General features: G+C 45.5%; 1 protein-coding gene across 2 annotated transcripts in view; it reads left to right on the top strand.

Moving 5' to 3' along the window:
• Nucleotides 1-1,805: 1,805 nt before the first annotated feature.
• The window catches only part of tp53bp2b (tumor protein p53 binding protein, 2b), a 51,769-nt gene continuing 38,574 nt past the window's right edge, over nt 1,806-15,000 (top strand). For both annotated transcript variants that reach the window (XM_076283970.1, XM_076283961.1), the window contains exon 1: nt 1,806-2,399. In XM_076283970.1, coding sequence (XP_076140085.1) covers nt 2,373-2,399 — 27 coding nt within the window. In that variant the 5' untranslated portion in view covers nt 1,806-2,372. The remainder of the gene's footprint in view (nt 2,400-15,000) is intronic.

Raw genomic sequence — 15,000 nt, 5'->3', positions numbered from 1 at the left:
TCTAAGACACACACACACACAGGCACACAAACACACACACATATATATCTGCTCAAATACACACACACACACACACACACACATGTATATATCTGCTCAAACACACACGCACACACACATCCATCATCTCCACACACACACACACACACAAACACACACACACACACGCATCAACATACACACACACACACACACATCAACATACACACACACACACACGCACACACACACATACCCATCATGTCCACACACACCCATCAAGTGTTGAAATGCATCTTAACCCAGATATGTTCTGCTCTGTATCTGAGCTGCTTGGCACAGACCTCTCTATGTGTGTGTGTGTGATGGCTGGAATAGCTGAATTACAGTTTTTATCTCTCTCTCTCTCTCACACACACACACACACACACACCATCATCGTCATCATCATCAGTGGACACTCGTGGTCGAGTATGTCGGTCCTCCTTCTTGGTCCTTATGGGTCTTGAGGTGGGCGAAGAGGCCAATCCTGGACTCGCATATTTTGGGGCAATGTGGGCATGGGTGGGCAGTAGCGCTTGTGGGTTTGGGTGGAGCCTTTTTGGTGGAGGCGATTTCCTTTCTGCGTCTGCGTTTGTCTTCTGCAGCACTACGGAGGTCGTGTGACACACACACACACACACACAAACACACACACACACACACAAACACACACACACACACACACACACACACACACACACACACAAACACACAGACTTGACATGACAGCTCTGACCAAACCCTTTATCAGCAACTTTTTAGAAGGTAGGCAGCTTAGTCTAGATGTGGCTCTGCCCCATATGAGTCTAGACCGAATCGGATCATATCTAGACCCCATCCAGAACCGGTACGAATCGGATCATATCCCATCCGGAACTGGCCCGTCTGCGAAAGCCATATCCCAGCGAGAACGGGCCTGTTATCTGTCCCAGAGACAGCAGATCTGATTCCACTCAAGAACCGATCGGTTCCGGTCTCTAGAGAGTGGTTCTGTGTGAATGGCATTGGCATCATCTATTCTCAAATGGTTAGTGCCCCAGGCCCATACCTTAATTCCGGAATTTTAAGCACTGCTACTATATTTAACAATCAACTGTAACAAGTGTGTTTTGGCTCTTGCAATAAAGATGTAATAACGACTTGCTTGTTGTTAATTGTTAAAATTACTAAGACAAAATAAGAATAAAGCAGTTCAGAGATTGTGATTTATTCTACATGAATCTGTTTGTTTTGCGACTGGGGGGGGGGTGGGCAATTGCAAATAGACACATTCCTTCACAAAAAGAACAACCTTTATCCACCTGCAACGCACAGTATCTTAACTGTGCAGTTTCATGTGAGCTATCCAATTATTTCATAAAGCATGACGGATTGCAGCCTTTCAGCGACACAGCGAGCGAGCTTTCAGCCTAATACTTTCGAGTGACTCATGCCTGCGAGTGATTATGCTTAACATCAATTCATGAATAAACCGAATTGTGTCCGAAAACCGCTGAGCGGCTGGCTGCTGACTCGATCATCTGATCTTATGCTCCCTGTTTAGTCGTAGCTACCAGCCAGCTGGCATAGCGCAGTGTTGAGGTTACGGTTCAAGGACCCCACTGTCGGGGTAGTACCGGCGACAATCCCCGCACTGCGAGCCGGTGGGAGGAGTTTAGGGTTTCAGCGGAGGGATTAAGAAGCATACCCCCGCGCGACGTCACCCGGGGTAGGGCTGCGGTTTGTTGATCCGTCCGAGAATCCTTGTAGTAACACACACACACACACTCACAAAACACAGGAACCTGAGCACACACACACATACACGCGCGCACACACATACACAGACACACATTCCACCTTGCCAAGCGGCGAAAATCCGCTTAGTTCCTGGCTCGGCCATCCTCGCCACAGCCGAAGTGGAACATGCTCCTGTTGTCGCTTGCAGTCTGTCGCCGTTGGCTACGATAACAGAGGATCAATTGTAGCTACTTCTCCTCGCCAGTCCTGGACATATAGCCATGTCGTGCACGCACAGGTAGGAAAAGGAGTCCCGACTCGCGCGTAACGGATGCTAGCAGCGCAAACGAGAAAGTTATTTCGAGTGGAAACCGCAACAGGTTTTTGTTAACGAGGAACAATTACCCGAGTCCTGAAAGTTAAGCCACAACGCTGGAGACAGTCCCTGGGTCTACAAACGTTAGTAGGCTAGGTTGCTATGCAGACAATCAGCTTCGACTGAAGAAGAAAAGTCGATAACTGCAACCGGGGACCGCGTTTCTGGACTGTTGGATTTAAAAGGATTACGGAGAACATCCGCTGTCAATAACGGAAACTAGAACCTTATAAGAAATTGGCTTAATCCTTCCTACATGAGATACGGAGCCAATATGATGCCGGTGAGTAGCCGCAACACACTCTAGTCTCCGTCTAACCCTCTCCTGTCTCTAAACACCGACACTACAGTGTGAAATCGTTGTCTGAGCATGTGATGTGTACGTTTGTGAGGTTGAGGGGATTTCATGTGTATGTTCATTGACGATGGTGATGCTTGCGTGTGGGTTTTGGTGGTGCGGTACGGTCTCGTCGAGGAGGGCAGCACTCACGACACCGCACTGGGCTGCATGAGAATGTAAAGGGTTGACGAGATGCCACACACACACGCGCGCGCGCGCAGAGAGAGAGAGAGAGAGAGAGAGAAGCACGGTCCTGTAGACTATTAGGTTAGCGCATAGCCTATCTCCAATGAAGATGCCTCGATGTCCTTCCAATTGAATTACATGCAGCCAGATAGATTGCCTTTGACTCCGTGTCACAGACACGGGTCTTTTGTAATCAAATCAAACTCCTAATCACATCTCTCTGTCACATCGCTCAAACCTGACAAGGACAGATACTGTCCGGTGCTGGGTGGGAGTCATTCCCCCATCCCCAACCTCCTCCAGCATGCCGCTCTGGGAGCTCATGGAGGATATAGGGGTTTTGAACCGGACTCTGGGTTGGGAATTAGATGGTGCAACAAATGGCAATCCGATTAAACCATTAAATCATAGGCTATATGCCACCGCGCCGGACAGGGGAGGCGGCGCAGGTTGCCCTTTACGATTATGTGTGGGGAGGTTTTTCATAAATGTATGGTAAAGGGCGACCGATTCGCTAGATTTACGGTCTTCATCGGCGTGCCTCGTAAAGTCAATTTGTGCTCTCTCTCTCTCTCTCTCTCTCTCTCTCTCTCTCTGACAGCGTTTTGATGAGCGCAGCAGAACGTCGCACAGTTCACCTCACCCGATTCAATTGTCCTGAAACGAACGACACAGTCAGGCAATGATTGGATAATGGGCTCCTGCCCCGGTCCTAGCGCGCGTAAAAATCCTAGGAATATGCGACGTTAGGTAGGCTACCCATGTGTTCAGTAATGCCTGTAAACGTTTGTGGGTCATCCTTTATCGCTGGGAACATCCTTCTTCCCCACAGAGAACCCTCAGGGTGTGTCCTTCGAAGGAAAGACATTCATTAAAGCTCGCTTAAATGCACTAATGGCGAGTCATGGCTAGTCTGAGATAATAGCCACACGACGTGACAGAGTCCCTCTTCTTGTTCCGCGAGGAAGGCATTTCCATGGTGACCCGGTGTTCCCTGACCTTCCTTTGAATGACAGCTCTAGCTGACTTGAAATGTGACACACACCGTCTGCACGGCACGCCACTTCCAATGTTGACCTAACGTCATCAGTGGTGCCATAACAGTGAAAACATATGGGATGTCGGAAGGCAGTGATATGTGTGCTTTGTGTGGTAGGCTGCAGTTCACGGTGGCCTTCAAAGACGTATTGCGGCGTGACTGTTATTGATTGTAAACACGTTGTGTGTTCCATCATGTTGAATCCAGTCTGTTCTCTGGCGTGACCCTGAAGTGACCGAACTGATGGGAGTTCAACACTGTACGGATTTGTGTGCTGTTCAAGGTTTCTTTTAGCGTATCCAGCAGTTCCTGCTGCTCAACTGATTAATGGCTTCATAATCAGCTAAAAGTTGGCAACCTATTTGTCTGTTTGAAACTGACTGTAGCCTATACATCACATACACACAGACACACATTCAACGAGAGAGAGTGTATACCATCACTAGCACATACCAACAATCTCCAACAGTTCCATTAAGTCCCACCCCCTCATCCTACCAAAAAGGCCTGTCATAAGACCCTATCTGTAAGAGCCACCATGGTACAGTTATTGGGTTTTATGAACTATCCTTAACACCCACCGTGGTATAGTTATTGGGTTTTATGAACTATCTGTAAGATGGTATAGTTATTGGGTTTTATGAACTATCCTTAAGACCCACCATGGTATAGTTATTGGGTTTTATGAACTATCTGTAAGATGGTATAGTTATTGGGTTTTATGAACTATCCTTGAGACCCACCATGGTATAGTTATTGGGTTTTATTAACTATCTGTAAGATGGTATAGTTATTGGGTTTTATGAACTATCCTTAAGACCCACCATGGTATAGTTATTGGGTTTTATGAACTATCTGTAAGATGGTATAGTTATTGGGTTTTATGAACTATCTGTAAGATGGTACAGTTATTGGGTTTTATGAACTATATCTGTAAGATGGTATAGTTATTGGGTTTTATGAACTATCTGTAAGATGGTACAGTTATTGGGTTTTATGAACTATCTGTAAGATGGTGTAGTTATTGGTTGGTGTGAGGTTGACCAGACCACTCACGTGACGCGGTCTCCTGCTGTAGGCTGCTCCACCTCTTCTGCATCAGAGCCCTGTATCCCACCAGCACAATTATGACCATATAAGCTCTTCCCAGAGCTGGCTGCGATCGTGTTCCTTCTCGGGCTGTTTAAATATAAACATGTAAACAGGGGCTATTGGGAGCTGTTGAATGCTGGGGAAAAAACGCCCCTGTTGTAGGCGAAGGATGGAGGAGAGGGTTTTGTTGTGGAAGAGGGCGGCTTTGTGTCGGGCACACAATGACCAGGGGCCTAGCAGATGATGGGCCGGGCTGTTTTTAAACCCGGACAGGCACTGGAGGGCTCTTGTAGGGGCACACACACACACACACACACACACACACACACAGACACACACACACACACACACACACACACACACACACACACAGACACACACACAAGGCAGACTGTTTTTGTCCAGCGTGGGCACTGTAGAACTGTCTTAGTCACACAGACCCATACACACATTCAGAGGCAGAGTCTAGTGCCAAAGTGGGAACACACACACAGCACACAGTCACACACACACACACACACACACACACACACACACACACACACACACACACACACACAGCACACAGTCACACACACACACACACACACACACACACACACACAAACAATGCCTTTCTATAATTAGTTGGTTGGTGGGTTGGGGCGGGTGATAAAATTAGACTCAATCTCATCCCCTCCTCTAGTGCAGTGCCCTCTGTTTCTTCTCTTTGGACAAAGACAGGGCCTGGCGCTCAACAGCACACACACACACACACAGCACAGCTCTCTCTCTCTCTCTCTCTCTCTCTCTCTCTCTCGCTCACGTACACACACACACACACAGCACAGCTCTCTCTCTCTCTCTCTCTCTCTCTCTCTCTCGCTCACGTACATACACACACACACACACACACACACACACACACACACACACAGCACAGCTCTCTCTCTCTCTCTCTCTCTCTCTCTCTCGCTCACGTACACACACACACACACACACACACACACACAGACACACACACATACACACACACACACACACACACACACACACACACACACACACACACACACACACACACAGTCTTTGGTCCTGTGCCAGAGGTAGCCCCACTCCAGATTCTGCTTCAGAGAGTCCACATTGTCTGGTTCTGTGAGTCTATGTGTGTGTGTGTGTGTGTGTGTGTGTGTGTGTGTGTGTGTGTGTGTGTGTGTGTGTGTGTGTGTGTGTGTGTATGCGTGTGTGTGATCATAGACTCCAGCTCAGGCAGGGTTGCTGCCTATACACAAAGTCGTTGTTCACATGACGGTTACAGAACTTTTGAGTAGAATATCAGAGAGTCGTGGGTTCCATTCTCAGCTGCCAACCATTGTTCTCTTGAGCTTGGGAAGTCTAGAGTGAGGTCTAGAATGAGGTCTCTAGAGTGTTGAGAAGTCTAGAGTGAGGTCTAGAATGAGGTCTCTAGTGTTGTTTCCTGGGACATTATTCACACAAACAGTGTTTTGTTTTTATGACTTGACAATTATAGGGAGCCTTACTTACTTACTTACTTACTTAGACACACACATGCATGCATGCGCACACACACACACACACACACACACACACACACACACACACACACACACAAACACACAAAGACACACACACACACACACACACACACACACACACACACACACGCACACACACACACTCACTCAGATACAACTTGTATTCCGTACCCTGTCAGTGTCTCAGTAGTTGTCTGGGCTCTGACTAAACACATGAATGGTGCCCATAATATCATAGCAGTGATCAGCAGCATGTAATCTAGTGGCTGTCTATAGACCACTGTATCCTGTAGCTCTCTCTCTAGGCCACTGGTGTTGTATTTGTGTCATGTCAGGTTTAGTGCAGTCTGCTGTGACCTCACCCGGCCTGATAAACCATGTAAGGATTAATGGCCTAGTCTATCACACATTGATTACATGGTTAAACTTACACACACACACACACCCACGCACGCACGCACGCACGCACACGCATGCATAAACTTACACACACACACACACACACACACACACACACACACACACACACAGACACACAATCTGATGTGGCCCTATGCAACCTTATAAACCATAGAAGATTAATGCCCTCCTCCGTCACACATTGATTACATGGTTAAACCGCTCCCAGCAAGCAAAAGCACAACAAAACAGACCAACAAAACAAACAAACAAAAAAGATAGCATCGGAAACATAAACAGGGAAGCACACAGTCAGTCAAGAACTATGGGTGCTGACGAGGCACAAACAGTGCCTACAGGCAGAGGGTTAGTGCACGGCAGTGCTGTCTCAGTGGGAGGACAAAATACACAAGGTGGCACCTCCGACAGCACACACACACACACACACACACACACACACACACAAACACACACACTCAAGCACACACATGCACACACACACACACACACACACACACACACACACACACACACACACACACACAGAGGTGATGAATCAGAGGGCTTTACTGAGGGACTGCAACTGCATGTGTATTTTATTAATTCATTGAATTGAATTTCTACTGTAGATAAAGTAGAATACATTACACAAAGTAGAAATCTAGATTTAATGCAGTCAAATCTACTGTTCTCCAAAACAACAACAACAACAACAAAACAATTTGTTTTCAAAAAACATCACATCTTAACTTATAGGCTACATCTACTGTGGACTGTTTATACAAAATTGGATAGTGTAGTGTAGTGTGTAGTCCACTCTATTTCAGCTCTTGATGTGACTACTGGAGCTCAGCCTCATCACATCAGCTTCAGCCATGTGTGTAATGTCTTCCTCTTCACTCTGGCTGATTTCCAACGCCTCATATTTTTACTCTGCAGCTTGCGTGGCTGACATGGTGTCTGTGTCTCAAACCACCCACTTGCACACTTCAAAAATGCTTAGTTTAAGTTCATAGTGCAGATATTGGGACAATACTAACCATCGGAAAAGTGGGCACGACCAGTGTTGTAGTCTAGTTAGCTGTAGTGGATATACTGTGATCATCCCCAAATGTTGCCTATTTTAAGTGGGTATACTGAGATGGTGATGCTTTTGAAGTGGGTATACTGCGTAGTCCTGCATATCATGTAGACTACACCAAAGTCCTTTTAGGCAAGTCCCTCCACTCGGCAGCCATATTGCAACACTTTTTGGGCACTCATCGGGCATCCGTTTCAGCCGAAATGCGCGTACGCAAGGCTTCACAACACCAATCTTGTTCCAGTGGCGAGATCACAACACATGATTGGCACATGTCTTCACAACACACCACATTATTGGCTCAATGTATTCACAACACAGCACATGATTGGCTCAATGTATTCACATGTCGAGGCAGAAGGGGCGGGATATGTGTAGACAACTGCCATATTGGCATTACAAACTAACCCCATTCATTTCTATGGAGGATTTTTTGAGTGCTGTGTCTCCTCATTAGAAAATCTCTGACTACACCACTGGACACGATGCAACTCAGCAGCCGTCTGACATGGTGTCTCCCACACAAAGCCCTACAGAGCCTTTTAATAGAAGGGCTTCCCGTGGTGAGGTGGTAATGATGATAATGATGATGACATATTGTTGTCATCATCATTATCATATCATATGCATATTGTTGGGCGTGACTAACCAATTGCAGCTAAACGACCATTTAAAAAACCTAACCTAAACATGGACATAAAACATTGGCTTTGTGATATCATAATTATCATTATTAAATAGCTAAAAGAATTAGAATGCAATCGACTGCACCTGTTTAACAGCAGCTGAAGCTGAATCATCTGACACGGCCAGATCAAAGCCAGAACCATGTTAGTTACGTTCCCTCCACTGCCAGCTGCATTTTATTCCCCACCCTGTGGGTCTGCTCAGGAGAGTGAGCTTCATTTCTTTAAATCTGGTACAAAGCAACATTGTACATGGTTACTTATAAACAAAAACAATACACAGAAAACAAGCCGAAAAAAAAAAACCTGTTCCTTACAAAATACAGATTTCAGATTCGGAGATTAACCACCTGCAAATCTCCTCCTGGCCTGGCCGTGCTCCCGTGAGCGAGCCGCGAGGTTTGTAGGCCGCGGCCGTCGTGTTGGACTGCGGTGACCTGCGTCGTTCTGTCGTCGGGTCACCGTGGGTTTATAATTCCCAGAAAGCACGTGCGGACGTGGACAAGTGCCACTCCCTCCTCCCTCTGGTCGTAAGCTGCTTAGCATAGAATAAAGAAGCATCAACGGCATCCGAACGTGATGAGGAATTTCAGGAGAGTTCAATGTGATAGTGTGTTGTTTCCAGGGCATCCGAACGTGATGAGGAATTTCAGGAGAGTTCAATTGTTGTAAGCCACCACACCACAGCAATGCAGTTATCTGTCTACTGGTCATGTTCATAATGCACTCACTGTATGTTTGTAATTTTAATCTGTTTCTATATATTGCTCCAACACTGCATGCCATCTTCTAACACACTGGATATGTCTTACCTGTTTACCTGTCTTAACATAAACATAAACATAAACAGTTGCGTTCCTAAGGCATTTCCGGTGGCACGGAAAACAACATTGAGTTTATGGTAATTTGGGGAAAAACACATTCAACCTGTTTCAATCTGGTCAACTTTCATGGATCAACAACAGTTGGTTTAATCAGACCTTGTATACACAATTTTAATTCCTCACTCTCCGTGCATGAACATTGCATGTCGTCTTCTAACGTTTTGTCTTCTTGATCACTAGAGCACAGCTCATCAGTTTAAAAGATGGCATCACCCTTCTGTATTTGAAGAGTGGATTATTAGATGATGCTCTTAGTAACATCAAATAGATTCCCAGAACTGCATAAGCTAAACAGCAGTGGCGGACCAAGAGTAATTCACTCAGCATTCGGCATACATCCGGTGACATCTGCTAAATGTTTTGGAGTTCATTGAACATTGACCGTGACAGTGATTCCTGTTTAATATTCTGGAATCTTCAGAACATTCTAGATTGAGTGTTATATTCTGTATGTCTGTGAATGCTTCATAGTCCTCAGAACATTCTACTGCAGATATAGCATTACCCTCTCTGTCAACTTCTAGAATTTGTAATATGAATTCTGTCAACTGATGTGTATCGCCTAAGGGCTGGTTCATAGTCTATTCAAGCAACGCAGATGAAGTTGACAACGAAAGGCTCACTCACACGCGGTTTGTAGTGCCTTCTCATAGTCTACGTGGACGATTCGCCCTCCATTGGAGACGTGTGACATGGAACTTGCTCTTGTGTCATGTTACAAAATGATGAAAAAAGATTGGACAATATATTTTGCTACGCACATACGCGCCAACCACACCACCCCACCCCCCCTTACGTCACTGGATGCATTTTCTATTTGTGTAGACTATGAATTGGCCCTAACAGGCCCGGTCCTAACGGCCCCGGTCCTCAGGGCTTTTGAGGGCTATCTCAGATTGTATCTATCTGCTGTCCTTCCCAGAATAGAACAAGCACACAGAAAGACATAGTCAGAAAGAGAAGCAAGCAGTTCTCTCTGTGGGAGTAGGAACAGCAAGCCCTAGGCCTTTTGTCATGGATCAGTTAGTGTGTGTGTGTGTGTGTGTGTGTGTGTTTGTGTGTGTGTGTGTATCTGTGTGTGTGTGTGTGTGTGTGTGTGTGTGTGTGGATCTCCACACACATACCAATTATGTGGACTTCCCCCTGTAATGGCACGCACCAGTTGGTGCCCAGCTGCCAGTACCCATCTGTCCGTCGTCTCACTGTGATGTCGTCAGGCTCAGTTTTGCACCGCACTCTATCCATGACACAGGGGCCACTGTGATGTCGTCAGGCTCAGTTTTGCACCGCACTCTATCCATGACACAGGGGCCACTGTGATGTCGTCATGCTCAGTTTTGCACCGCACTCTATCCATGACACAGGGGCCACTGTGATGTCGTCAGGCTCAGTTTTGCACCGCACTCTATCCATGACACAGGGGCCTGCGGTATCTCTGGACCAGAACTAACCCTGACCTGTCCCAGAGCGAGGTCATTATGGTCCGGAAGGCCATAAGTCATACCCTCATACCTTCATACCCTTGTAATTAGGGGGGGGGGGGGGGGGTTGTACAAAATGACCTCGTGTTTTGTACACCATTTACATCTTTTTCTCTAATTATTATTAATAATAATAATTAATATGCATTGTTCCACCTGCCTGCTTGGGGCCTATGAGATAGCAATATTTGGTAAAACGTGGATCATGGTACCTCTTCTCGTTTCATACAAGGTTAATGTTTTGTTGTGCACTCACACTGTACCTATTTAAATAGATACATTACAATTACTACAAATTATCTTGCAGATTACACATAGCAGAACTTCTCTATAGTATTTATTTAACACATATACATATAGCATGTCTAGCCTGCTATATCATGCAATATCTAAAATTGATTAAGATTACCGATATATTGGATTGTTAATGCTGTTCCATATTGAACTCAATGAGAAGATGAAAGCCAAAGTAAATTTGTCAGACACAAAGTGGACATTGGCTTCGTGGGACAGACTATGCCATTATCACATGTGTGGCATTGAGACGTGTGGTCAAATGAAAAGGTGAAGAGAGAAGTAGAGAAATGAAAAGACAGATAGACACAGAGATAAAGAGAGAGATAGATAGAGAGAGAGAGAGAGAGAGAGAGAGAGAGATAGAGAGAGAGAGAGAGAGAGAGAGAGATAGAGAGAGAGAGAGAGAGAGAGAGAGAGAGAGAACAGAGGAAACAGAAGTGATAGGGTGACAGAGCAGGTAGAGACAGAGATAGAAAAATAAACATATGAATAGAGAGAACGAGAGAGAGAGAAAAGAGATGGGAGGATAGAGAGAGAAAAGAGATGGGAGGATAGAGAGAGAAAAGAGATGGGAGGATAGAGAGAGAAAGAGATGGGAGGATAGAGAGAGAAAGAGAGAAAAGGATGAAACAGGAGGGCCAGTGAGAGAGAGCAGTAGCAGCAGCAGCGGCAGCATGAGGTTTTTTCCTCTGTCTCCGTTGGCTCTCTGAGTTGCTTCTGCAGCAATCTCCAGGCTGCAGCGTTTATCTTTGACGGTGGCAACCACGGAAACTGTAACCAGGGCAACCGTGGCAAACAGCAGATCTGTTTCGCCTCTGCTCAGCCTCTCTCACTCTTCTCTCTCTCTCTCTCTCTCACTCTTCTCTCTCTCTCTCTCTCTCTCTATCTCTTTCTCTCTCTCTATTCCTTTCTCTCTCTCTCTTTTCCCCCCTCTGTTCCTGACTTTGCTGTAGTGTCAGGATGTCTTTCAGGGTCTGACGAAGCGTGCCAAGGACAAGCTCTCTTCAAATGTGTTGAGGTGCAGATGTGTCTGAGGATTTAAGAAGTAGTCTGTATGATTCCCATCTTCATATGAAGGCTCTCTAGTGAGTCTAGTCTACACAGAATACCGAAGGCCCTACTGCCTGTACAGGTTAATGCCTGCATACATAATGGACGTTTTATTCACTATTTTGTTATACCAACAGTTATCATCATTAATCCCCACTAGAGAGAGTATGCATGGCACGGTACCCATTCCACCATAAGGGTTGAGTTGTGTAATGCATGCTTGTAGGTCACTGTACCACCCATGGTTATGGGTATTGCATTTAGCAAATGCTTTTGTCCAAAGCGACTTAACAGAATGTGAACCTTACAATAGTTAAGATTAACAGTAAACAGTTTTTATAAGTTGGTAAGCCAACATTAAGCAAAATGACAGCTGTCATTCATATCACACACACACACACACACACACACAATAACACCAGGCCTCTGCTGTCATATCTTTGATCATATATTTGACAGTTGACCTGTTGACAGACACATGTAGGATTTATGTAAGGTCAGTGAGTGGGATTGATTGACACTTTTGATCGAAAAATACTTAACCATTTTGGTCTGACTCCTTATCTCTGTGAGAACACCTTCTCCCATCAGTTCAATGAATTCCAAACGTGTTTTTAATGAAGAATGGTGCTCCCTTGCCACTGGCATTGCCATATTTTCAATATACACTTTCAAGAAGAGATCAAAATGCCTGATATCTTTCAGCACACCCTAACATCCTGGCATCCAAAAGTCTATTGTGTGGCTCTCCCGTCCTTCATGATGTGTGTGTGTGTCCGTGTCCATGTGTGTGTGTGTGTGTGTGTGTGTGTGTGTGTGTGTGTGTGTGTGTGTGTGTGTGTGTGTGTGTGTCCGTGTCCATGTGTGTGTGTGTGTGTGTGTGTGTGTGTGTGTGTGTGTGTGTGTGTGTGTGAGAGTTTGAGAGTGTGTGAGTTTGAGTTTGACTAACATCTTGGCATCCAAAAGCCTGTCTGTGGCTCTACCATCCTTCATGATCAGGCAAGCACACGGTTGTGTTTTTCCAGTCACTATAGCCTGGCGTGAGTGCACATAGAAGATCACCAAATAATTTACACACAAAGCACCGTGCCATTCGAAGGAGAGGAGATCAACCATTCTCATCACACTATCTCACCGTTTACCAGTTTCCTTTTAAAAAGACTTTTGGATAAGTACCTCTTTTGCCATTGGGACTGAAGCCCCCCCCCCCCCTTATGTACATTTAAATAAAATTATAATTTTGTAATGGCCGATCTGGGGTCTTGCACACATAGGAACCCTTTTGGCTGCAGCCAATAAAACTTAATCCTGTGCCTGAGCATGATGATGCAATACTACTGCATTACACTTCCAATACACCACCACATCAAATATTGTGGTACTGTGAAATTAATGCAGTATGTTTTTGTGAAGTTGCTGACTACATCTTCCCTGTTTTAGGACACTGTCATCTCGGCTTGTCCCCTGCACTAGGAAATCTGGCACTAGTTAGCCGATCCTACCAACAGATTTTTCATGGGGGTGCCTTGGGCATCAGCCTAGCCATGCAAATACATCACTGTTTTACAACGAGTACGAATCAAGCAACGAGTACGAATGAACATGTATGATAAGGGATCAGATTCCAAAATAATTCCGTGGAAATTCATGGATTCCAGTTGCTGCTACTTGTTGATGGCTACTTGTGTTAAGTGAAAGATCACACTAGTGTCAAAAGGTCCTTTGTGTGTGTCTATTGTAGAGCTTCTTGAGTTTAGTGAAAGGTCATGTTAGTGTCAAAAGGTCCTGTGTGTGTGTGTGTGTGTGTGTGTGTGTGTGTGTGTGTGTGTGTGTGCATTGTGGTTGTATCTTTAAGTGTCTATAAGTGTTCTTAATTGTTTAAATTTGTGTGTGTGGTTGCATGAGAATGTGTGTGTGAGTGTGTGTGCTCTCTTGCATGAGAGCTGCATATGTAAGCAGGTGGTTACAATTTGTTTTTGTATGCATGAGGAGGTCTCAAAATGTGTGTGTGTGTGTGTGTGTGTGTGTGTGTGTGTGTGTGTGTGTGTGTGTGAGTATGTGGGAGGGTCATTGCAGCAGGTGAGACACGTGCAGAGCTGCTAGTGTCACTTGAGACTCGACCATATGGCCACTTATGGAGTGTGTGTGTGTGTCCTGCTCTCTAATCCTGCTGCCGCTGCTGCTGTGGTGGACACATGCTAAACTGCTAACATAGCACACCTGCTATGACATTAGCACATGTCTCTCCACCCAATTAATGCTGCTGAGTTGGACACACGCTAACCTGCTAACACACGCTAAGACGACATATCCATCAAACCACTGCTGCCTCTGTGGATGCATGCTAACCATCTAACACGCCATAGAAACACAAACATTAGCACTCGCTAGCCCATTCCACTTCACCCCAAACACGCCATAGAAATACAAGCATTAGCATGCACTAGCCCATTCCACTTCACTCCAAACATGACTCTGGTCTCAAGAAGCGACTAATTAACAGTAACTGAAAATGTCATCCACATTTCTCAAGGGTCCACTAGCGTCAAAGTGATATACATTTCATCATCAGAGGGTGATGGCTCTAGTGTCTCTGTTTGGATGTCCACTTCACTTCAAACATGACTCTGGCCTCAAGAAGCGACTAATTCACAGTGACTCAAAATGAAGTGTCCACTAGGGTTGAAGTGACATACACTTCATCATCAGAGGGTGATGTCTCTGTTTTGGGTGTCAGTGGACGTAATCTGTGACTCCAGTTGAAATGTTGAAATCACAAGTGTTCCCCAAATCCCCTGTTCCGTTTGATGTTTG

Source organism: Alosa pseudoharengus, unplaced genomic scaffold (assembly GCF_046254945.1).
Source record: "Alosa pseudoharengus isolate Yale_2024_CS ecotype anadromous, Long Island Sound unplaced genomic scaffold, YU_APseudo_1.1 YU_APseudo_1.1_scf_1, whole genome shotgun sequence".
Classification (NCBI taxonomy): Eukaryota; Metazoa; Chordata; class Actinopteri; order Clupeiformes; family Clupeidae; genus Alosa; species Alosa pseudoharengus.
The sequence above is the reverse complement of the archived record's forward strand: the minus strand, read 5'-3'. Positions and strand labels throughout refer to the sequence as shown.